Source organism: Nyctereutes procyonoides, unplaced genomic scaffold (assembly GCF_905146905.1).
Source record: "Nyctereutes procyonoides isolate TBG_1078 unplaced genomic scaffold, NYPRO_anot_genome, whole genome shotgun sequence".
NCBI classification, from domain to species: Eukaryota; Metazoa; Chordata; class Mammalia; order Carnivora; family Canidae; genus Nyctereutes; species Nyctereutes procyonoides.
The window spans coordinates 13395066-13421471 of NW_026575132.1; the positions used below are offsets into that span (position 1 = coordinate 13395066).

The 26406-nt window shown below is 36.3% G+C and overlaps 1 protein-coding gene across 3 annotated transcripts in view; it reads left to right on the top strand.

Annotated features, from left to right (window-relative positions):
* Window positions 1-26406, top strand: part of PARD3B (par-3 family cell polarity regulator beta) — a 991638-nt gene that overhangs the window by 121299 nt on the left and 843933 nt on the right. For all 3 annotated transcript variants that reach the window (XM_055345407.1, XM_055345409.1, XM_055345408.1), the window contains exon 2: window positions 21038-21139. In XM_055345407.1, coding sequence (XP_055201382.1) covers window positions 21038-21139 — 102 coding nt within the window. The remainder of the gene's footprint in view (window positions 1-21037; window positions 21140-26406) is intronic.

Genomic DNA, 26406 nt, shown 5'->3' on the forward strand with positions numbered 1-26406 from the left:
AATGTTTGTACTGATTTAGAAATGTTAAGAATTTGGGGGAGTGGCTTTTCAGTACCCTACAGTGTGTTAATCATGGGTATGGCTGTGACTTTCTTGATAGTTTTTGACTTTGTTCTTTAAGCCAAGCTTTTAAAATTCTTGAAAAAGTACAAAATGTCCCTACTTTACGGTTTTAAAAAATGATTAAAAAGGATAAAATTTGTGAAAGGTGTTGGTATAGCCTTGAAGGATAGGCTGTGGTTACTGACCATATGGAAGGTGGAGTCCTGTCCAGGAATGCCCCACCCTGCAGCTGTTTGGCTCCTCTTAAAAGGGCTTACAAGGTCTCTGCCAACAGAACAAGGATATTCCTCCTGGCATGACTCTTCTGTGCCATCTGGTTCGGAGCTGTGGCCCCACACCCAATGGCAGATTTATTTATTTATTTATTTTTATTTTGGAGTCAGTGAGCCACATTCTTCAACTGGTGGATGAAACATTCCAGCCATTCCAATTATCCATGTCTATGACCCCTTCTATTTTATGCAGATCATCAAGTGCCAACTCATTCAACCCAGACGCTTGAAAATTGTGCTAGAATTTTGGCCCTGCTACTGGCCCATTTTGTGACTTCAGGGAATAGTTTCAGCTACTCTGGGCCTCAGTTTCCTTATCTGCAAAATGAAGTAATTTGGTTAAAGTTCTTTTTTTGATGAAACAGTTTGCAACCTCTAACTGGTAATTTTCATATGTGCATAATAAAGCTGTATTGCAAGGAGGTAGAAATTACTGCGATAAATAAGGTTTAGCATTGCTGTGAATTGGCATATTTCTTACTAAGTTTTACAGGATGTCAGGGACACTGTAGGAACATCTTGGGCAATATGTGTGAGGTTGCAACTCTTAATGTTGTGACTGTGAGTTGGTCCTTACAAAGAGCCAAAAGTTGTCTGTTCAGTAATTATTTACTGAATAACAGTTGACTGTTTCCTGTTGTTGACTGGTATAATTTTCCTTTTGTGAACTTACTCTGGTCCTAACCATCCGTCTTACATCTAAGTAAGATATTACACATATGGCAATCATAATGTTGGGTTGGGCTCTTGGGTGGGGAAGTGATAGAGTATATTAAGATGATGAAGACCTTGTCCATACACCTGAGAATGAAATATACAAACAACTGATCATGGAGGCAAAATGAAATCTATATGAGCAAAGTGTGAACAAGGTAACATAAGGGCATAGTAGGAGAAGAAATTAATTCTGATTGGGGAATTGGGAAAGGATTTATATATAAGGTAAAGAGGTATCTGAGTTGGGCCTAGAGAAATGATGGTTAAGATTAAAATAGGGAGAGGAAGAAGAAAGGTCATTTCAGGCAAGGAAGAAGAGCTTCTTGGATTGAAGCCCATAGTAGAACTCTAAACACATGATCCTAGGAAGGCCACAAAGTATTTGAGGAAAAGAGAGTAGATGCAGGCTGTTAGTTGACTCTTGCTGGAGTGTGGACAAGAGATGGTGATTAATTACTGGGAGGTAGTTGTGGAAGTGAGGAAAAGTGGATAGATTTGAAGTTGACTTAGAAAAAAGAATCAACAGAATTTGTGGATGGATTAAAAGGGGTAAGGGAGTTGGGTATAGATGAATGCTAGACTCGCAACTCACAGAACTGGAAAAGTCTGCCGTTCACTGTGAAAAGAAATACTTAGGATGTGAAAGGTCATGTGCTCAGTTTTGATCCTATAGGTTTAGTGCATCTGTGTTGAGATGACATAGTGGATCTCAATAATAAATCTTGGTAGAGATGTGTTTGGGAGCCATCTGCTTAAAAAAAAATATATGACTTTACATTTCTATAGCGGTTTAAAGTTCACTGCAAAATTGAGGGAAAGTTAGAGATTTCCCATAAGATTTTATCCCTCTCCCCCACATGCAGAGCCTCCACCATTATCAACATTTACCAGAGTGGTACATATGTTCGAATTGATGAACCTACGTTGACACACAGTAATCACCCATAGTCCATAGTTAACATTCTAGTTCATTCTCAGTGTTGTCATACTTCTGTCCAAACATACAGAATGTATATCTATCCATAATTATGGTATCATATGGAATATTTTCGTTGCCCTAAAAATCCTGTGCTCTTCCTGTTCATCCTTCCTCTGTCCTGACCCCTGGTAACCACTGTTCTTTTTTACTGCCTCCATAATTTTACCTTTTCCAGAATGTATGTGACATTGGAATTATATTGTATGTAGCCTTTTCAGATTGGCTTTCATTTTGTAATATGCATTTAAGGATTCTCCATGTCTTTTCATGGCTTGATAGCTTATTTTAGTGCTGAATAATATTCCGTCATCTCAGTGTACCACAGTTTATCCATTTACCTACTGAAGGTCTTCTTGGTGGCTTCCAGATTTTGGCAATTATGAACAATACTGCTATAAACATCATGTGCAGGTTTTCACAAGGACATTAAGTTTTCAACTTCTTTGGGCAAATAGCAAGGAGTTTGATTACTGAATCATGTGGCAAGAGTATGTTTAGTTTTGTAAGAAACCACCGAATTATCTTCCAAAGTGGCTGTACCATTTTACATTCCCACTCGTGAGTGAGATTTCATGTTGTTTCATATCTTTGTCAACATTCGATATTGCTACTTTGACCATTCTAATAGTTATATAGTGATAGCTCATTGCTTTAATTTGCATTTCCCCAACACATGCTGTGGAATATTTTTCATGTCTTTTTGGTCATTTATATATATTTTGTGGTGAGGTAACTGTGAAGGTTTTTGGCCTGTTTTTTATATCAAGTATTTGTTATCTTATTGTTGAATTTTAAGAGTACTTTGTGTATTTTGGCTAGTCCTTTATCAGACCTGTCTTTTGCAAACATCTTCTCCTAGTCTTTGACTTGTCGTCTTCTTTTTAAAAGATTTATTCATTAATTTTTAGAGGTAGGAAGGGGCAGAGGAAGAGGAAGAGAATCCCAAGCAGATTCCCTGCTGAGTGTGGAGCCCAGTGTGGATCTCAGTTTCATGACCCTGAGATCATGACCTGAGTAAAAATTAAGAATCAGACACCCAACCGACTAAGCCACCCAGGCACCCCAACTTGTCCTCTTTTTTACAAAAGACAATGTCAAGACCATGAAAAGTTTTTAATTTTAATGAGGTTTCGTTTGTCAATTATTTCTTTCATGGGTCATCCCTTGCATGTTGTATCTGAAGTCATTGCCATACCTGAGGTCTTTTAGAGTTTCTTTTGTGTTATTTTCTAAAAGTTTTATAGTTTTGTATTTTATATTCAGGTTCACGGTCTGTTTGGAGTTACTATTTGTGAAGGGTATAAGGTCTGTATCGAGATTAATTTTTTTTACATGTGGATGACAAGTTCCATCACTGTTTGTTGGAAAGACTATTTTTGCTCCATTGCACGGTTGTCCTTTGAACAATATGGGTTTGAATTGCATGGGTCGACTTATATACTTATTTTTTCAACAAATATGGCGCAGTACTGTAAATGTATTGTTTCTTTGTTTCTTAGGGTTTTCCTAACTTTTTTTTATCTGACTTAAACAATGTAGTATATAATACATATACAAAATTTGTGTTGACTGTTATTGTTTACGTATACAGTCAATAGCAGTAGGCTATTAGTAAAGTTTTTTTTTTTTTTTTTTTTTTTACGATAGTCATACAGAGAGAGAGAGAGAGAGAGGCAGAGACACAGGCAGAGGGAGAAGCAGGCTCCATGCACCGGGAGCCTGACGTGGGATTCGATCCCGGGTCTCCAGGATCGCGCCCTGGGCCAAAGGCAGGCACCAAACTGCTGTGCCACCCAGGGATCCCGGCTATTAGTAAAGTTTTACGGAGTCAAAAGTTATATGCGAATTTTCAACTGCATGGGGATTTGGGGTCCTAACCCCTGTGTAGTTCAAGGATGAACTATATTATCTTTGCTCCTTTGTCAAAAATCAGTTGACTCTATGTGATTCTAGTTCTGGGTTCTCTATCCTGTCCTAGTGATCTGTCCTTTTGCCTGTACCATACTGTCTTGATTATTGTAGTTTTATAGTAAATCTGAAACTTGGGTAGTTGTAGGCCTCCAACTTGGTGGTTCTTCTTTAATGTTATGTTGGCTATTCTGGGCCTTGCCCTCTCCATATAAACTTTAGAATCAGTTTGTCAATATCCACAAAATAACTAACTGGGGTTTTGGTTGAGATTACTGAAAATCTGTAGATTGAATTGGGAAAAACTAATACCTTGACAATATTGAGTCTTCCTATCTATGAACAAAGAATATATTTTTTTATTTCATTTATCAGAAATTTTTAAAAAGTTACTCATGTAGATCTTGTACATACTTAGGTTTTTCCTATTTCATTGTACATACTTAGGTTTTTCCTAACTATTTCATTTTTTGGAGTGCTAATGTGTAAATAGTGTTAATTTCAAATTTCACCTTTTCATTGCTGGAATATAGGGATGTGTCTGACTTTTGTAAATTAACCTTGTATTATGCAACTTTGCTGTAATAACTTATTAGTTTCAGGAATTTTTTTTTTGTTTGGTCTATGTAGAAAATTTGAAAGAATTGACAGTCATGTCCTATGTGAGCAAAATGTGTTTTGTTTTGAATTTCCTAATCTGTATACCTTTTAATTCCTCTTCTTGTTTTATTGTGTTGTTAATACTTTCAGAATAAATTGAAAAGGAATGGTGAGAGGGGACATCTTTACTTTGCATTTTATCTTAGCAGGAGACTTCCAGTTTCTCACCACCAAGTATGATGTTAGCTGTAGGTTTTTTTTTTTCTTTTTTTTTTTTTTGTAGGTATTACTTATGAAGTTGAGGAAGTTCCTCTCTAATCCTAATTTACTGAGAATTTTTATCATGAATGGGGTGTTGGATTTTTATCAAATGTTTTTTCTGCATTTGTTGATATAATCATGTGATTTTTGCATATGGATGTGATGGATTACATTAATTGATTTTTGAATGTTAAACCGGCCTTGCATACCTAGGATAAATCTTAACTGTGGTGTAGTTTTTTTTTTTTTTTTCATTCATAGTTGGATTCAAATTGCTAATAGTTTGTTGTAGATTTTTACACATGAGAGTTTGGTCTAGTTTTCTTTGCTGTCTTTGTCTCATTTTAATATTAGGGTAATGCTGGCCTCACAGAATGACTAAAGATATATTCCGTCTGCTTCTATCCTCTGATAGTGATTTTAGAGAATTTGTATAACTTTTTAAGATAATTTGTATAATTTCTTTCTTAAATGGTTGGCACAATTCACCAGTGAACCCATCTTGGCCTATTTTTTTGTTCTGGAAGGTTATTAATGATCAATTCAATGTAATAAATACAGGCCTAGTCATATTGTGTATTTCTTCTTGTGTGTGTGTGTGTGTGTGTGTGTGTGTGTATTCTTGTGTGAGTTTTGGCAGATTGTGTCTTAGGAAGACTTGGTCCATTTCATTAAGGTTATCAAATTTGTGGACATAGAATTGTTCGTTTTATTCTCTTACTATTATTTTAATGTCCATAGGAGCTGTAGGGATCTTTGCTCTTTTATTTCTGGTATTAGTTATTTGAGTCCTCTCTTTTTTCTCAGCATAGTTAGAGGCTTTAACAATTTAATTGGTCTTTTTAAAGAATCAACTTGGATTTATTGATTTTTCTCTATTGATTGCTCTTTGTCAATTTCATTGATTTGTGCTGTAATTTTTCTGTTTATTTTGTATTTGCTCCTACCCCCCAGTTTCCTAAAGTAGGAACTTAAATTGACTTTAGATCTATTTTTCTTTTCTAATATTTAAACTACAATTCTATAAATTTTCCCAAATCACTGCTTTGATACATCCTATAAATTTTTCCTCTGATTCTCCATGTATCTTATATTTTCTTGAACTCCAAGTATTACCTATTTGTGATGGTGGTGTTGTGTTGTTTTTGTCAGCTCCTGCTTTCCACAGGGAGTCACAAAGAGTGAAAAGGCATTGATTTTGTAGTAAAATCTTGATATTCCCATTGTGACTTCAACTGTGCATTTTATGTTTTGGACTCTGCCTTTTAGCATGTAAAAGACTTGTAAAAATTTCAGAGAAAAATGAGAAAAAGTATACTTAATGAGGTAGTCCTGAAGAAAGTTAAAATTTTGGTTATTCTTGTATAGAAAAAGGAAAGCAAGGGACGATTTGATGATAAGCTTCCATGTCCATTGTGGAAAGAGGTATAAAATAAATAAGTCTTCTTCCAAGTTTATGAAACATTACTCACTATGGAGGCAATCCAATCATTTCAACAATATGAAAGGACTGAGTAAGCAGAATAGAGGAGAGAAAATTTGGCTGGAAATACTTTCCTACTGGTAAATGTGGCTCTAGGGGTCAAATGGGTGGCCTGACGTAGCTGGCTGGTGACATCAGGTTGGCCTTCCTTAGCTAGAATCTGTTCTGACTGGTGTCTCTGTGCTTTAGATTACTGTTTGACTTACTTTAAATTATCACTGGCTTGATTTTAGATTTTATTTCAGGGATCCCTGGGTGGCACAGCGGTTTGGCGCCTGCCTTTGACCCAGGGCGCGATCCTGGAGACCCGGGATCGAATCCCATGTCAGGCTCCCAGTGCGTGGAGCCTGCTTCTCCCTCTGCCTATGTCTCTGCCTCTCTCTCTCTCTCTCTCTCTCTCTCTGTGTGACTATCATAAATAAATAAAAATTAAAAATATATCTTAGATTTTATTTCAATAGTAGATTTTTTAATCTCGATTTTATATCTTTGTTGTTTCTTGAGCTGTTTAAAAACTAATGTTGCTCTTGGGTAACATTCCCTAGAATATTAGGCTAAAAGTTGAATGTGACACAACATTTCATGAAGGCTAGTCTTCTAAATTAACACTGAAAATTTCTGAAGATGTGTCTCCTAGTTTCCTAGTTACTTAACCTAAATTATAACCCTTTTCATTCCAAACACAACTCTGAGATGGGTCTTCTAACACCCTGGTTTTTACTTGTTTCTAATTTGGAGTAATAGAGCTGTTAAGACCTCTTAAAAACAACAACAAAAAAAGACAATATACAGTATTTGACCCTGGTGCTAGGCAAATAATGGTTCCCAAAGTTGTCTTCCTAGTCCTTAGAAGCTGTGTACATGTTATGTTACTCGGTTAAAGAGAACTAAAGTGGCAGATGGCATTAAGATTGCTAGTCCTTTAACTTGGAGATAGGGAGATTGTCCTGCATTATTCTGATGGGTCTGGTATAATCACAAGAGTTCTAATAGGTGGAAGAAGGAAACAGAAGAAGTCAAATTGGGCTGGCCATTCCTAGCTTTAAAGGTAGGAGGAAGGCCATGAGCCAAAGAATGTGGGAAGCCATCAGAAGCTAGAAACAGCCAAGGAAAGGATTTTGTCCTAGAGACCCCAAACTAGGTATTCAGCTCCACTGACAACTTGATTTTAGTGCAGTGAGACCTATATCAGACTTAATAGTTCTATAGGTTTTAAGATAAAAACTTTTTTTTAAGGCACTTAGTGGTAACTTGTTCTAGGAAAAATAGGAAATAACTAGTATCCTTCTATATTACTATTGGGCTATATGAAGGACTTCTCGTATTCTAGTTACCAGGCATTTATAATTATCCTAGAAAACTTAATAGCATATTTCTACTTTGCTATCAAAAGCAACCATGCTCATTCTCAAAGAGAATGATTATTTCTTGCCTATATAAAGTTGGGCATAATTTGTTTTACTATTGAATGATTATATCCACCTGCATTTTTGTGATCATATATACATATATAGTGTGTTTATACATTCATATATATATACTCACATATATATGTAATTGTATATATACTATATATAGGAAATATTATAAAAGTATATTTTGGAATAATTTACTACACATTTTTGATATTGAGCTCAATCCTTATAGCTTATATATCTGAGTACCCTAACATAATTCTTGGCAAAGGGTAGATGTAACAAGGAGAACATATTTGAACGTTCTTGTTTGAATGACTTAGGGGTTATGACATTAGCACTGTAGGGAATGACAGACAGTCATTTCCTATTTGGTTAGTCAGGGAACACTATTCTTTTGGCTGCCATAACTGTCAGTACTGGCCATTGGCTTTCAACTTGTGGAATCAAATTATAGACAAAGTATGGTTATCATTACAGAAGGGAATGTAAATGTTTTCAACTTTGATAATGTAAAAGTAAAGGTAGAGATGACGGATATGGAAAGTAAAAGGGCAGAAGGAGAGAAGAGTAGGAACTGTGATGTCCTCTTTTACTCTGAGGAGTGGAGAGATTCAGTCTTCAGGTGATAGAAATAAAAATAGAAGTTTTTCATTAAAGATAAAAGTAGCCATTCAAGGAAATATGTTTGAATAAGAATATTGGGAGAGGGAAGGATGGGAAAGTTTGGGGGACCCTAAATACACTTCACTGACATCATGATATCAAAATCAAAAGATGATTTCTGAAGTCAGAGTTAAGACTGTGCAAATGCTTATTTAGAGAAGAGTTAACATTCAAATAGACTAAAACAGATGCCTAACCGTTGCTTCTGGAAAATACAATGGGCCACAATTTTTACAATCAAAGTAACTCTTACACATGATTTATTTTTTAAAAGATTTTATTTATTTATTTATTTGAGAGAGAATGAGAACACAAGAGGGGAGGGGAAGATGGAGAGGGACAAGCAGACTCCCCGCTGAGCAGGGAGCTGGGATCTGGGGCTTCAGTCTGGGACGTGGGATCATGACCTGAGCCAAAGGCAGATGCTTAACCAACTGAGCCACCCAGGCGCCGCTTGCATATAGTTTAAAGCAGAAGTTGGCAACCTTTTTTTGGTAAAGGGCCAGATACTAAGTATTTTTTATCCTTGTGGGCTGTATGATCTCGATCACAGCTATTTACTTCTGCCATTGTCGTGTGAAAGCAGCATGGCTGTAAGCTAAATTTACAACAATAGATGATGGGAGGATTTGGCCTGTGGGCCATAGTTTGCCCATTTCTAGTTTGAAAAGTCACATAGTGCTAAAAGGCCCATAACTAAAAACAGTGACTTGTTGACACTCCCACCATTAAGCTTCTAAGAAGCACCTACCTGCAATCCCTTAGCTGTCTTTTTAAGTATTTGGCTCTGTAATTGTAAATAACTTGTAAATCAAGGGATAGCAGTGTGCTTTTATTTGTAGATAAAAACTTACTACTAGCCCTTTATTCATCAATCTGTTTACATCCTATTAGGGTACTTGAAAATGATAACTTTCTTATACCTTCCTCACTTTTTATCCCCCATAGTTGTCCAGAATTGTTGGAATTTTTGGTTAACCCAATATTCAGTGTTTTCACTACAGTAACCATACAGATATTGTTTACTCTTGAGCCAGTAATTATGATTACTTCCTGTGTTGTGCAATCATTTGTTTTCCTGGAGCTAATCTATTTTATTTAGTCTTCTTTGAGTCTCATGTTTTCTTTTCTCTCCTAATAGTTGTATAAAATGACTCTGTAGTGCCAATTTCTTGAGATTTAAAACTATCATAAGATCTAACATTTTTGTATGCTTCCTTGATGACATTGCTGGAGCTCTTCATTGTTCTGATCCTATCAAGATCATTTGCCTCCTGAACTCCTGCCTGACGATGATATTAATTGCTATCACTGTTTTTTTTTGGTGGGAATTCCTTTCCCATATCTTCTCTGGTGGGTCCTTTTGTTTCTTGTATCCCTCATTTTGGAGGCACACATTCCCCTACGGCCTATGAGGAGTGGCTGGGGAGGAGGGCTGATTGTAAACATCACTACTTGCTTTCTGGGTTGGATAGGGTAGCTTGGTTCAAATGCTCTGAACAGGGAGTACTGGAGCTCTGCTTTTCCTGCTTCCTTACCTGTACTTTCTGTGTTCCTTTTAGTTTCGCCAGCAATCCATCTATAGCATTTGGGAGAAATGGCCCTGTTGTCAGAGAAACAAGGTTAATAGTGGTGGGTAATAGTATCCCAAAACTGTCAGAGACAGCTAATCCTTCACCATTCCTATTACTGCCCTACTGAAAAGAAGTTTCATAAACACTGAGCAGGAATAAAGTTGATGAGGTCTTTATGTTTCTCTTAGAGCTGCACAGGAGAAACCCTGCCAGCCAGTACCTCTTCTGATGTAAATTAAAATTTTCTTTTCTACGTTGTAATTTCCTCAGTGATGGAACATAAAACTTTGTGTTTGGGTAAAGATCTAGAGACCATAGTGGTTACCTGTGGAATGCTTTAAACCTCCTTTATTCATACATATACATAAAGATACACAACTAACAGTATCTGTCAAAGCTATTCTTTGGAATTACCTTACACAGATGCCAGCATCATAGTGGCAAGAATGTTAGGATTTAATTGGCTGCGTTAAGTAAAGTTTGAATTGTATGAGTTTGTATTCTCAAAGTCCTATTAAAATTCATTTTGTAGCAAAATACTTTCTAGGGTTTTATAATAAATTAAAAAAAATATATAGCTTATCCTTCTCATTGGGGACATGACTGCTTCCATTCTTTGGCTGTAGGCTTTGCATTCCTTTGGACCACACAGGCTTCTAAAACCTTGGCATCCAGGTCTTTGGACTATAAAATTTCACTGAAAACAATTAACGGAAAGCAGGATTAAAAAAAATCAGCTGTTTTCTTTAAAATTGTTTTGAAATGTGATTTCAACATTACTAAATTAGTAATGGTTTAATGTTTTGGAAGTGTTTCATACTGAGAAACTTTTGAAATAGATGTATGAATTAAATACAAGTGCAATTTTTGCTAATTTCAGACTTTAACATTGATTTTCCTGATAGAACTTTGATTTTAAGATTATAATGTATTTAATCCTAAAGATTTAAATAAGGCTTATGCTTTTATACATTTAACACTTAGATCCATAGAAAAAGGAAATTTCCACAGTCTTGTAAAGAGAGTATGCTGTAAAGGTGTAGATAGTAGATTTGAAAATAATTAAAAATTGCCCTTCATTGAAAAGAAATAACTTAGGTATCTGGACTTTTTTTTTCTATCTCCAATAAGTTTAGGTTAATTCCAGAATGAAAAATGAACCTACACAAAGAAAACTGCTGAGATTATGGTTACCTCATAAAGCTGAATGAAAAATGACATGAGGTGATTAACATTCTTTTAAAATATTTTGTTGATAATACGAATTAGAAAGTGAAGTATATGTCTTGATGGTTAATTTTTTTCCCTCTGCTTGAAAAGGAGAATTTGTAGTATCATCAGAATTTGGATTATGAATAAAATTGAAAATTTATCCTGGAATTGTTGGTACTTTTATACTAAGACTATTTTTGTTGAAGATAATGTATCACAAACTAGCCACAACCTTCTTTATGGCTTAATCTTTGTGTATTGTGTTGTCTCCTTCACCTCCAATAGGATGGGAGAGCTGGTCTAAATGGTCTGTGAGCCAGTGAATTCCTCTGGGTTTTTTTAACTTAACAGATTTACTAGTCAAGGATTGAAAACCCCACATTTGGGGTTAAGAGTGGGAAGGACTTGTTTTAGAATGAGAAATTAGCCATTTATATGTAAGTAATATAAAATTCTCACGCTTTTATTTTGTTCCTCAGAGTAATTCTGCTACTTTGGATGTAGAAGACCCTTTTTCTCAAAGACTCTATAAATTAGTGAATTGTCAGGTTATAAAGCAAGACACAAGAATAATTGATAGATTGAGAAATGTAAAATTTGGCGTTTTGCTCAGATTTTCTGTTTGGAGTTGAATAATAATTGTGGAATTACACTAAACTTCTGAAATTTTTTTTTTTTATTTCTTAACTGAATTGCAGTTGACACACAATGTTACATTAGTTTCAGGTGTACCACATAGTGATTCAACAACTCAATACATTATGCCCACCAGTGTAGCTCCTATCTGTCACCATACTATGCTACTATTAACACCATTAACTATATTCCTTACTGGAGAACATTATTATGATATAGCAGAGATTTCTTCTTGTGAGAAGTTTTCTAACTTTAGGTTCAAAGCCCAAAGGAGCTTTGAGGCTCTAGCTGTTGTAGGTTTCAGAGTTGGAAGGGCTCTTTAGGATCACACAATTCTTATCCTATAACCTCCTTGAGAGATGGCTCAAGATACTTGACTCCTTCCAGGAATGAAGAACTCACTATTTCACCATACAGCCCACTCCATTCTTACATTGCTCTTTCTGAAAGATCTTTCTGATGCTGTGATTCAGTATACCTCTCTATTGTTTATGTAACTCTTCCAGAGTCATACAGAGCAAGCTAGATCTTTCCTGTGCATAGCAGCCTTTTAATTGGGGTGGGACTCTGATACAGTCATTTGACTTTTAGAAATTCACCTATAATAGTGCAACCAAAGAAAAACAGGGGTTTAAGAATTTGAGTAGTGTAGCTAATTTGACTTACATGAGCCATGAGCATGTATTGCAGAGGAAACCCAAAATGACTCTGCTACTACCTCTCGTCTCAATTCCCTTATGTTTATTGTAGTGTGAGTCTGTCTCTGGCCTGAGTATGATTTTAAGTATTTAAGATAAGCATTTTTCACAGAATGTTGTCTCCAACATAATCCACACACTTTAGCTGGTACTTAGCTAAAAATGTAGTAATTTGCCTGTCCTGGTTGAAAAGCAAGTCGTATTGGACTTGAGAGAGACTTTGTCTCCGATATGCTGTCTCCCTGATGGATTATCAGGGATGATCTTAATAAGAGATCTTTGTCTTTGATAGCTTGAAGAGCTCAGTGCCCTATAAACTGTGGTTCTACTATGTTTGAAATGGCAAACATGTTTTTCTGTGTGTTCTCTAGTTTAAACAAAAGTAAATCATGTCTTACCACCAGTGAGCTGGCCTAACTCCATCCCCATATTGATGTTCTCTCATTTGTTAATGATCTTCTCTTAAATTTTGAAAAAAAAATACTTTAAGTGTGGGTGATCACTTGGCATAGGAGGAGATTATTATTTACTCTGTTCTGGACACAATACTATTATCATAGCCAGAGATGTTGGTAACATTTTTAACATATTTGTCACACTGTTGACTCATTGAAGCCTGTGTTTTCATTAAATCCCTTCTCTGGATCTTGCAAGTTTCGAATAATTGATGGTCAGTGAGCTACATTTTCTGTTGGTTGGTTAACTGGGCCTCCCTTTCTTCTGGGACTTCTACATTCCTTTCTGTCATTTGCCTAAAGATTTGTCCTTATACTTCTAAGGAAACTTGTAGACAGCTTTTTAGTGGTCTTCATTTACTTAACTGTAGAAATGGTCATGTGTAAAGGGAAAATACGCATTTCAGTTGAAAGAAGAAATCACATTTTTTGAAGCAGAAAGTTCTTATTTTTATGTGGTGTTTTTTTTTTTTTTTTTGAGAGAAAGCATGCACAGGAGCCTGGGGTGATGGTGGTGGGAGGGGCAGAGGGAGAGAGAGAATCTTAAGTAGTTTTCATGCCTACCACAGAGCCCCATGAAGGGCTCAGTCCCACAATCTTGAGATCATGACCTGAGGTTAAGTCCAGAGTTGGACTTTATTTTTTTTTAAGATTGTATTTATTTATTTATTCATTCATTCATTCATTCATTCATTCATTCATGAGAGACATGGAGAAGCAGGCTCCCTATAGGGAGCCTGATGTGGAACTCCAATCCAGGACCCCAGGATCATGCCCTGAGCCAAAGGCAGATGCTCAACCACTGAGCCACCCAGGCATCCCAAGAGTTGGACGTTTAACTGACTGAGCCACTCAAGTACCCCTTTATGTTAAACATTTTTAAAGTATAACATACCTACAGAAAAGTGCACAAATAAGTGCAGCCAACACACACATCAAGAAATAGAACATTACTCCAGAAGCCCCATTGTGCTCCTTTGTACTCATGGCCCTTTCCCTCTCAAGGAGTGAATAGTTTCTTTACTTCTAACATTGTGAATTAATTCTGTCTGTTTTTGAGCTTATTCATGGAATCAGAATATGTATTTTTTTGTATTTGGCTCTTTTTTGATCAGTGTCATGCTTTGGGATTCACAGTGTTATGTCATGAGATTGCTAAAATACTTGTGAATTGATGGTGACCATTCTCAAGTGCATCCATTGTGATCATCATCTATTTTTTATCCTTTTTTTCCTCCCTTATTCATTTGGTGAATAATCTCCGTTGATTTTTGAATTTTAAACTACTCTTGCATTAAGGGATTAAATCCCTCTTGCTCATGATGTATCTTCCTTTATATATCACTGAATTTCGATTTATATGTTTTATATAAGATATTTGCTTATGTATCCATATGAAAATTTTTATAAATTTTAAACTTTTTAGTAATATCCTTGTATCCATGTTATGTTGCCATCATAAAAAGGGGGATGGGAACATTTTTCTCTTCTAATTTTGAGAAGTGTATGTATGCGATTGACACTCTTTCTACCTTAAAATAGGAAGATACTTTCTGTGAAGTGATCTGAATCTGATTCTTCATGGGAAAGTTTTAAAATTTAATTGTCTTTGTAGTTTTCTATTTTTTGTCAGTTTTGGTAAGCTATATTTTTCAAAGAATTTGTTCATTGTCAATTTTATAGGTCTGAATATTTACCAAGTCTTTTTAATATCTGTAAGAACTGTGATGGTATTGCTTGCCTTTTTCCTTGACAGTGGAAATTATTTTTTTTCTGATCAGTTTTACTAGGTATTTGTCAATTTTATCAAGCCTGTCATAGAACCAACTTTGTTCTGTTTTTTGCTCTTTATTCCCTTCCTTTTGTGTTTTGATTTGACTTGCTATTCTTTTTTCTAGTTTCTTGAAGTTAGCTTTTCTTTTTTGCTGATATTTGCACTAAAGGCCATAAATTTGCCATTAAGCACTGCTTTAGCTGCATCCCATATTTTTTTTTAGTTTTTAATTATTGTAAGTTAAAAACTATTTTCTAATTTCCTTTATTTTTGATATATAGATTATTCAGAAATGTATTTCCTAATTTCCAATAGCCAGCATTTTCTAGATATCTTTCCAGAATTGATTTGGCTTTGGTCAGAGAATATATTCTGAAAGGTTCCAGACTTTTGAAGTTGGTTATAAATTACACACATACTTGTAGAGAATGTATTTTCTAGTATCTTGGGGGTACAGAATAATGTATGTATGGAATATAAATAAGGTCAGTTCATTAATTGTGTTGGTCAGGTGATTTATATTTTTGTTTCCTATCAAAAGTCTCACTGATTTTTTTTCTTTTTTCAAGTTTTTATTTAAATTTCAGTTAACCTGCAGTGTAATATTAGTTCCAGATGTAGAATTTAGTGATTCATCACTTACATACAACACCCACTGCTCATCACAACAAATGCCCTCTTCAATACCCATCACTCATTACCCCATCCTCCCCCCAATCTTCTCTCCAGTAACCCTTAGTTCTCTATGGTTAGGTGGATTGCTTTATTCACTTACTTATTTTTAAATCTGTCCATCTTGGCAATATATGTTGAAATTATGTTATCAGGTACATAGGTTTAGGATTGTTTTCTTAACATTGGATTGACCCTTTTGTCATCATGAAATGTTCCCCTTTACCATTAGTAATGTTTCTTAGTCTCCCTCATCTGATGTTGGTATGGCTATCTCAAGTTTCTTTTGGTAGGATCATAGGTTTTTATGCTAGGAGTAAATTTATAGATGGACTGATTCACCATCATAAATTGAGGCTTATAATTCTGTTAACTTACTGGGTATTACTTTCAACCCAGCATTTAAAAACCCTTGGTGCCATTCTAGTTCTCGAGTTCCTCATAAACATACTTGATTAAATGGCATCAACTCATGTTTCTATCATACCCTTTTCTCAAATTTCCATTGGTTAATCTTTTTCAGGAAGTTGGAGGAGTGGTCTAAGTCAGGACCAGCTCATATCTCAGTATTTATTACTGCCTTTTCTGGTTAATTCTATCCTTTCAGGGGTCAGTGCTGCTCTGCTAGGCTTTGCTCAGGCATCATTTTCAGGAACTGTTTTCTCCCTACACTGTGTGTGGTTGGTTATTCAGAGACTCTTGCCCCAAACAGTCTCTAGACCAGTTCTGATAACTATCTCCTTTCAGGGTGCAAATCTGGGGCATCTTATTCTCTTTTGGTCCAGAGTGGACAGAAGAATAACCACAGAGGATTATGATAGAAGTAGTTAAAATGTGCATGGATGGAAAACTTCATAATCCTCTATGTAATTTCTGATGCCCCAGGTTTCCTGTATGCTCTTGGCAGGAAGATATTTTTCCATTGCCTCTCCAACCTTTAATTCCATGATTGTGAGAAATTATATTCTGAGCTTCTTTCACCTGTAAAATACTGGACACACTTAGGGAAAGATTTTGGGCCTTCTATTATTGCCCTGTTGTGTCCTCTACACTTGGACTTGCATATGCTGCATTGTGCAGAAGGCTAGGGAACCTCCCATGTTTACTATTGATGAAGCAATTGAGGCCCAGAGTAATGGGGACTTGCCAGGATAAATATACTTAGTAGCAACAGAGGTGGATCTGATTCCCTGCCTTATTCTTAGGTACTTGTGATTCTTGTTAATTTTTAAAATTTAGAATACAGACACACACACTTTTTTTCTGTGCTAAAAAAGAACATCTTGGCTCTGCTATTTTATTAAGCATCTAACTTTGGGTAAGTCAGTTCACCTACCCATGCCTTTCTTTTCTTGTCTTTAAAATGGACTTAAAACTATTTCATGAGGCTCTTTGAGGTTAAACAAGCTAATCATATAAAAATCACAGTATCTATACCATTTGGCCTATAGTAACCCCTGAAGTTATCTGCATGATGATCAATGATCAAAATGGTCCAATCTCATTTTATGGATATATTCCACCAAAATCAGTTAGGATTATTTGTATGAAAACATAAAGTCATCAAGAAGCCAGTTGCATATCTGTAAATGGCCAACACTGATAAACACAGCTCTCTTCCAACCTTGGCTATTCTTTTGTAGTGCTTCCCTCACTTTTGAGCTTAGCTGACCTTGCAGGCTATTTTTTTTCTCTTTATGGACAAGAAGCATTTTGCTTAGAAATATCCATATTTTCCTTCTTTTGATTATTGACATAATCTCAGTGCTTGGTAGTCAATAACACTTTAGTCTCTGGCTTACCAGGCTACCTCTTCCAATACTGCAGGTGAAAATTATTGTTCTTCGGAACTCTGGCTAATGGAGATTTTCTAAGATAATAGGGTCAAATTTCATGTCATCTACTCATAGTGAAGGACATTTATTGCTGCTAACATCAATGCTTCTTTGGAACAGTTTCTACATTGATCATTATAAGTTCTCTGTAAAACTGTCTTATTTCCATAATGCCTACATTTTTGTTCCCTTTTCCAATTTATCCCTGTGGCTATTTTTAAGTTTGAAATTCCAGTAGTGGGAACCCTGGGTGGTGCAGCGGTTTAGTGCCTCCCTTTGGCCCAGGGCGCGATCCTGGAGACCCGGGATCAAATCCCACGTCAGGCTCCCGGTGCATGGAGCCTGCTTCTCCCTCTACCTATGTCTCTGCCTCTCTCTCTCTCTCTCTCTCTCTCTCTCTCTCTCTCATAAATAAATAAAAATTTAAAAAATTTAAAAAAAAATAAAATTTCCAGTAGTGTTTAAGTTAACTGTGTGTTATTTAAAAATTTGTGAAAAGATACTATCAGAAATAGAGGAAACAATATGTTATTTTTCAGTACTTTAAGAAACTAGGAGTGTAAGTCATAAGATATATTGTATAACACCTTTACTAGAGATATATTCAAAATAATTTAAGTTTTACATATTACAGATATTTGTACAAAAGAAAGGTAAATTAATGTCACGATCCTAAATAAAAAAAAAAAAAAACGTAAACTTTTCCAAGTGACTAATTGTGTGAAACAAAACACATATATGAACATCTTTTCATGTTTGATCAGTTTTATTCCTGATGGTAATAAAACTAAGTAAATTAAATGCAAAATCTTGACTGCAAGGTAATGGTTGAAGTTTTTACATACATAAAGGAGTCAGAGTAAATTTATGGTCCTATAATGGCTGTCGGCTGCTAATATTGTATGTATATTCTTATAGTGATCTATAGCGCCACGGCCAAAATACCATAGGGACAAGATCACAGTTGGTACGTGCTATGTTTGTTGATTTACCACCCTTGGCCATGTAAAATATTAACTGAGACTACTTTGATATAGCTTGTCTGTTTTTGTTTAGGGTTGAATATGTGCTCATTATTAGTCTACTCTTTTCTGGAGCGTACAAAATGGCACTATCCATGTGAGACTGTGATGTTAGAATTGCAAACCATCTGTTTATATTCTGGTACCATGTATTTCACTTAAAATTTCTTTTTGGATTGAGTTTATGATTCTAAAACGTTCAAAATAAGTTTATTATTTGATTTAGTTCTGTAAGACTTTTAAGTTCTATACTCCTTTGAATCACAATTAGACAATTAGATAAATGTTGTAGTGCCAACTCCCAGGTCTTATTTTCCAGAAGGTCTTAGATCCTGCAAGTATGTATGATAGCAGAACGCTTAGTGACTTACCAGCTCCATCGTGCTGCCACCTGTCTGCTCCTCCCTTTGTTACTGATCAGATCCTGCCCCCTGTTACCTCCTGAGTTTTCCTCTTTTAAATCAGTCTTTGGTTTGCTCCTCTCTGTTCTTACCTCGAGACAGGAGAATAGGCACACTTTAACTTCCGCAGCAGTGTGGGGGGTAGTTGTTTACCTCAGTCTTAGATGATAAAATCTGGTTTTACAAACTGAGCATGAGAAAAAAGCAGACAACTTAATAGATGTCTGCTTTTAAGTAATTGAATATATATATAAAAAAGCAAACTCTTTAGAATACATCACCTTTTACAAACAATGGTTAGAATCACCAGATTTCATCTCTAGTGCTGTAGAATATCAAAAACTAACTCAATGGGTGTTAATAGAAATTAATTAAATTGAACTCCGTTTGTAAGAAGGCAATTTTTCGAGGAAAATGTAATACCCTATAGATTTCAATTAGAAGTCCTTGGTATATTTGGAAATAATACGTTGCCTGTGGCATGGCCACAGCCAAAAGACTGAATTCCCAAAGATTACTCAGGGAGTTGTCTCTTTTCTGTGTGGTCCAATGACTGTTACATAGTGCTTTGTCTACCCTAATATTCTCCTTATTTAGAATCTAGTCTCTTGTACTTAGCTTACCTTTTTATAGCACAATCATCTTGAATTAGTAAAGGTCTGTGATTAAAGAATCTGATTGATGGGTGTGCTGTGCTTTTTTTTACCTGGTTATACAGTGTCTGCTCATATCTTTGTGATCTCTCTAGGCAAGAGAATCAGGTAGTTAAAGTTTCCTGATCATTAGTGTTTCCACCTGTAAGTCTATTATTAGAAGCAAAGAAATTTCTTTCATTTTACATGGAATAGCTCTTCATATACTCTATAGAAAACAATTTTGAAATGTCAGAGGCCTAGCTAAGGAGAATTTCTTTGGATTTTTTAAGCCTATGACTTTACCAAGTCAGATTACTGAAAAGCTATGTAGTTGGACCACATTTCAGTAGCCCTTTGCATGGATGTTTTAAAAGCATTACTTTAATAATAGGTCCTTGCCTTTTATTGGGGGACGGGTAAGGAAGAGCCTGCGTGACAATCATTTCTATTAGTTTTTGTAAAATTGCACTTGAATTCTGTGGGCTGTGTTAGTTCTTATCCTTTATAAAGATTCTTATGGTAAAGGCTTAGCACTTTCTCTGAGAAGAATTTCCCTCTCTTCTTGTAAACTGGTGCACATTTTATTGTGTGCTTTATATGCAGCTAGAAAAGTTCCCACTTTGAGAAGCTTTCTAAGAGTCAGCCAAATTGATGATAGCTTGGGTATTCTGATAAAGTTGCTAATATTTTTCTTCATTCATTGTTTCATGTTTTTGTCTCATTATTCTGATTGACCTTCATATCTTTACTGGAAGTAGGCAATACATATGTAACAATGAGCTACATCATTTAATTCTGAGTTCTAACATCAGAGTATGTAGTGACATATCAAATTGAGAAAATAATTGTTTTCCTTAAGCCTTATATTCCTCAGCAGATTTTTAAAATAGTACTTGGAAATCTACTAAATCCCTATTCCAGGTCACTGAACTCCACGTTCAGTTCCAAACACAGTTCAAGTCCATGCTGTGTGGAGCTCTTGCTCTATAAGTCATCTGAAATCTTGGAGTTGAGGACATGCATGGAGTGTGGAGATTTAGAAAGATGAAGAGGTCAGGGGTTACCCCATCCCACTGATAGATTCTAAAGTGACAACGATTGCCATCAAAGATTTCTGCCTTTTGACCCCCCCCCCCTCCACCTACAGCTTTGGGAATCTCAGTTTGAATTGCTAATCCCATTTCAAAGAGTACGCTCAAGAAGATCGGTTTTCCCCCACAAGTATTGTTGGGATTTGAAGTTACAAAAAATCTCTTGAATATGCTTTTCAAATAACTGTGGCACTTTATCTTTGCATTGCAGTTTACCTTCCAGGATAATTGATGAAGTAGTATCTTTAAGTATTTATCTGAAATAGGATAAAAATGTGAAAGGTTTTATTGAGATAGAGGTAATTTATTTGTGATGTTCACACATTTCATTCATTACTAGAACATATCTTTAATGAGTCCACTTAGTTTTTAAATTTATTTATTTATTTATTTATGAGAGAGAGAGAGAGAGAGAGGGAGAGAGAGAGAGAGAGAGAGAGAGAGAGAGAGAGAGAGAGAGAGGCAGAGACACAGGCAGAGGGAGAAGCAGGCTCCATGCACCGGGAGCCCGACGTGGGATTCGATCCCGGGTCTCCAGGATCGCGCCCTGGGCCAAAGGCAGGCACCAAACCGCTGCGCCACCCAGGGATCCCTCCACTTAGTTTTTAAATTAAAATGTATTTTTAAAAAAGTTTGCGTCATGATAGTTGTCGATTGTTGTGCCGTAGGATCCTGGCTACTGGGTGAAGATTCATCACTTAGAATACACAGATGGAGGGATCCTGGATCCAGATGATGTTTTGGCAGATGTCGTGGAAGACAAAGATAAGGTAGGTGACTCATACTCTTCCCCTTTGTTTGCCTCTGCAAATAAAGGAAGCTGTATGCTTCCTAGAGATTGAAATCCTTAACAAACTCCTGTGTCAATTATTATTAAAAGATACCATCTGTTCAGGTTTTACCTGAACAGCCCATAAATCAATGTACTTCATCGGATGTTTGGAAAAACTTTGTCAAGGTTTAGGAATCTGTTCATGGTGGCCTAATTAGCAGACACTTCATTCCCAAGAGCTCCTGATGCGTCTCAGTAAATTAGTGTCAGGCTCCAAGGCTGTTGGAGTTCTCATTGCCATTGGTGGCTCTGGGGTTTATTCTTGGCCCTTGCTAAATATTCAACTCCATGCCTGTGATTTGAATGTGTTTCAAAATAGAATGCAAGTGGGAGAAAAGTCTTTTGAGGAACTATGGTGAAGGTTTTTTCTTTTTCTTTTTCAAAGTAGCGGGCAAACAAGGGTCTTTCATGATAGTCTTTGTTTTCATTGCTAAAGTTAAAAAAAAAAATGAAAACAAACAAAGAACAACCCACTAAATTGAATATTCCAAGAAGTTAGAACACAGTCTGCCAACTACTTGGGGATAATCCCATGGCAAATATCTTATTTTAATAAGATTTTTCTTCTGTTGGTAAACTGGGAAAATGTGTGAGAGGAAATTTCAGTGGCCATACGCTGAATTTTTGCTTTTGAGACATGTTGTTTTATTGCTGCTTCTGTGTTGGGCTCCTCTCCTCAATGGTTCATGTGTCCTCTGGAATTGGACTATGGCTATTCCTGAGGGATCCTTGCTTCAGAGTTTCTTTTCCTGTGCATCTTTAGCACTGTTTGTACTAGGCTAATTTATTTGTGTATACATGTTTCTCTTTTTCACTTTTCTGTACTCTCAGGGAGGTGCATGTGTGTGTATGTGTGTGTGAACCAACTGCATTAGAATATGAGTAAGTGATTTATTGAACTCAGGTAAAATTTACATGTTTCCTTTTCTGTAAGATCTTTTTTGGACTGTTCAAATTTACGTTTGCCTTTGCAGACCTTCCATCCATTTATTTTCCCTGTTTTCTGTTGGAACTCAGCCCTGGTTTGCTGATTTGCTTTTGTTTTATCATTACTCATTTCATAAGGGACGTATTTCCCTAAATAGATTGTAAGTTCTAGGTGACTTGGACCAGAAGATTTTTATTTCCTCTTATTAATAATATCTGGTAGATTCTCAAAGAACACTTACTAAATTAATGAGTGAAAAAGAAAGTTCTAGATGACTTGGACCAGAAGATTTTTATTTCCTCTTATTAATAATATCTGGTAGATTCTCAAAGAACACTTACTAAATTAATGAGGGAAAAAGAAAGGTTTACTCTCTGTAGTTGACTCCTGCTCTACATAATTCTGATGCAGACATCCTGTTTATTGCTGGGTCTCCTGGTAAATAATCACATATTATTTACATTGGTAACTTTACTGGAGGACTTTCACTTCTGGATTTCTGTTTCACTTTCTGCTTTTCTATAGCCATCTTCTCATTTTTTAATAGTTTGGCATTTGGTCTATTTGTTAATGAAGAAGGTCTTCCCTTCTAAGATTTCACTGATGCCCAGTGTATTAAAACTAAACACCAAAAAGTTAGGCAGGGCCAGAAGAAAATGTCTCACCTCAGCCTTATCCAAGGCCTAATCACAGGAAGGATGTTTCCATGAACAGTGCGTAGGGAAATCATTTGTCCTACAGAGCTCTTCTGTTTAGAGAATTTTTTAACCATCCTGGGAGTGCCCTTTTAACTATAATCCATTTACTAGACACAGAAACAGCTTTTATTATATGTAATCTCGGTTTTAAAGGGACTTCACTGCTACTGAATCAGGTAAAAATATGAGGTAGACAGTTAAAACCCTAGCAAAGGATTAGAGCTGTTTGGGTGCAGGTCAACCCACCCCCTTAATGCACTTTCATGTGAAGTACATGGAGCCTAATTGGTATTGTACTACGGAACAGACAAGAATGTACACTTTGGATATTGCTGGAAAAAAGTATGTGCTCCCATTCCCCCCCTTTTAAAAATAAGGTAGGTGAAAAAAGAGAGCATCACTTTTGTTTTTCTTGATATTGTCTCTACAATATTAAGATTTTCTGATAGTTTATGTATCTACTGTGGAAAGAAGGTTCTGGCAGACTGTTTTACCTTACTTATTTCTAAGTTTAAGAAGTGATTAGAAGTTTGGGGGTCCCTGGGTGGCTCAGTGGTTTAGCACCAGCCTTCAGCCCAGGGCATGATCCTGGAGACCCAGGATCGAGTCCCACATCAGGCTCCCTGCATGGAGCCTGCTTCTCCCTCTGCTTGTGTCTTTGCCTCTCTCTGTGTGTGTCTCTCATGAATAAATAAATAAAAAAAAGTGCTACTTCTAAATATTTAGTGATACATCAAATTCACCCAAGATCCTTTGAGACAATGTCAAGCTTAGATAAAATTTCAATTCACCTATTTTCAAATTGGCTATCTTATAATCTCTTGCATTTAGAATATAGCATTCAAGCCGAAAGAAGCATGGATGGATGTACCTAAGCCTTGGCCAGTGCCCACTTACCTCAACTCCCTAGGAAAGCCTCTCACTACAGGTGGAAATGGCAATTAGGAGCCTTTGATGACTTAGCTGGAAAGGAGGAAGCAGAATTGGAAATTTAGAATGAGAAAGCAGTGCAGACTGACGCCATTTTCCAGTGTAAGGAAGAACCATCCAGTACACTTCTGCAAAGACTGAAATTAGAGATCGTGTGGTATTTTCCTTACAATCACACAGTTTTCTAAATAAAGGGCCTTCAAAACTTCTGGTACCAGAAGTGGTTTGCCTTTGGTCTTAGCTCCATCATTCCTTGGGCCAACACTGTGTGTGGTTATATTGGTGCCTCTTTGGGATGTTTATTGTTCTGTTTTGCCTTGCTTTCCCAGTAGAGCCCCTTCACAGGGGAGCTGAATTTTCTTACCATGTTACACTATTTCTATCCTACATTTTGTCAAAATATTACTGGAGTAGCTTTGGAATTTTGCATCTTACAATAACTAACATTTGTGTAAAATGTTATAGCAGGATTTAATTATCCAGTTGCAACAATCACTCTTAAAAATTCTCCAGTTTTATGTATCTGTTTGATTCAAGTTCTTTGGGATGAATACCAAAAAATTTACAGCTTTATGCTGATGCCTTTTCTCTGGCTGCCCAAGGCTCCCAACATAGTTCATCCAATAGCAACTACTTAACATTTTATGGAGCAGTAACAGTGGCCCAGAACGTCCTTGGCAATTATATATTCTATTTTACTTTAGAGCAACCCTGCAGGCAGGAGCTACTTATTATCCCTATTTTTGATTTCTGAGAATAGCCCCAGAAATAGTGACTTGCTGAAGATCCCACAGGTTGTAAGTGGCAGAATCAGACTAGAACTTAAATTTCCAGATTCCTTTGTTCTTCTACAATGTGCCAAGCAGCGTGTTGGTGTTTGTATCTATGATTACTAATTGTGAGAACGCATGACTTGCAAGTAAGCATGAATCTGTTTTTACATAGCTCGCACTATTGTTAAGGAAAGGTTGGTAATAGAACTATAGAGTATGACAAAGTTACTTTGAATCAGGGTATCACAGCTATATAAATTTCACTCTCTTTGCCTGAAGCCTGTACCTAATTTATTGTAAAGGTGTTTTCCCTGTGTTGCTGTCCCTTTCATCCCTTTCTCTATGTCCTAGATTACTCCTTTGAGGACTTTGTAGACTACACTTATCTAACAAATATATGCTGTTTTGTAGGAAAATATATTCTGTATTTTAGTAATTTTCAGAGGGATTGCCGAACGTGCACAAATTATATGCTGTGCTGTCTGCAGTAGGCAGAGTAATAGCCTCTAAAGATCTCTAATCCTAATGCCCAGAACCAGTGAGATGTATGTTACATAGGAAAAAGGGTCTTTGCAAATGTGATTAAAGATGTTAACATGGGGAAGATTATTCTGGATTATTTGGATGGGCCAAGTGTAATACAAGGGTCCTTAAAATGGAGAGGAGAGTGGTATGATACAATGTGAAAAGAGTTGAATGTCCAATGTTGAGTTTAAAAATGAAGCCAGGGGCACCAGACTGGCTCAGTCAGTAGAGCCTGTGACTCTTGATCTTAGAGTTCTAAGTCAAGCCCCATGTTGGGTTGTAGAGATTACTTAAAAATAATAAAATCTTGGGGATCCCTGGGTGGCTCAGCGGTTTCGCGCCTGCCTTTGGCCCAGGGCGTGATCCTGGAGTCCCGGGATCGAGTCCTGCCTCGGGCTCCTGGCATGGAGCCTGCTTCTCCCTCTGCCTGTGTCTCTGCCCCCCCCCCCCCGCTCTGTGTGTTTCTGTCATAAATAAATAAAAAATAAATCTTAAAAAAAATTATAAAATCTTAAAAAAAAAAAAAAGCAAAAGAATGCAGGCAACTTCTAGAAGCCGGAAAAGAAAAGGAATGGGTTCTCCTATAGAGCTTCCATAGGGAGTACAGCCCTGCTGACTTCTTGACGTAAGCCCAATGAGACCTATTTCAGACTTTTTAACCTCTAGAATTAGAAGATAAATTTGTGTTGCTTGAAGATTCATGTTTATAGTAACTTGTTATAACATCAATGGGACATTAATACCATGTTTCTTATCCTATTTTTAAACTTCTAAAATGGTGATGTTTTGACAAGTTGGGCTTTAAGATTTTGTAGGACAAGGAACATGGCTTATGTTTCAGATTAGCTGATCACACCGTACGTTCTTTCCAAAGTACATCACAAATTGAATCTCCATTCATTGGGTGAGTCCTCGCTCTTTAGGACTGTCATGCTGTTGCTTGTGTAGAAATAATTTCAGGTTCACATCGGAGCTATGTAAGAGCTCACTTATCAGTTTCTCATTGTAATATGTAATGACTCTAAGAAGTCTAAGGATTAACATTTAACAAAACCACTGCAAAGGTTAGCATTGACTGACATTTTTTTGAGTGTGAGAACCTGAGTATTGAACTTCTTAAATGATTGTTTTCCTTGCTATTATTTCTTGTTTGTAGAAGGCAATTGCAATATAATACTGAAATACAGCAGTGTATAACTTATTATGTAAATTGAATTACTGCCATGGTTTTACCAAAAGTACATATATAAAAGTAAAATTTTATTTTGTGGTAAAGTGCAATGAAAGAATGTTTCCATCTTTGACTAAATTTTTACTATCATAGGGGCTAATTTTGGAGAAATGCTCAGAT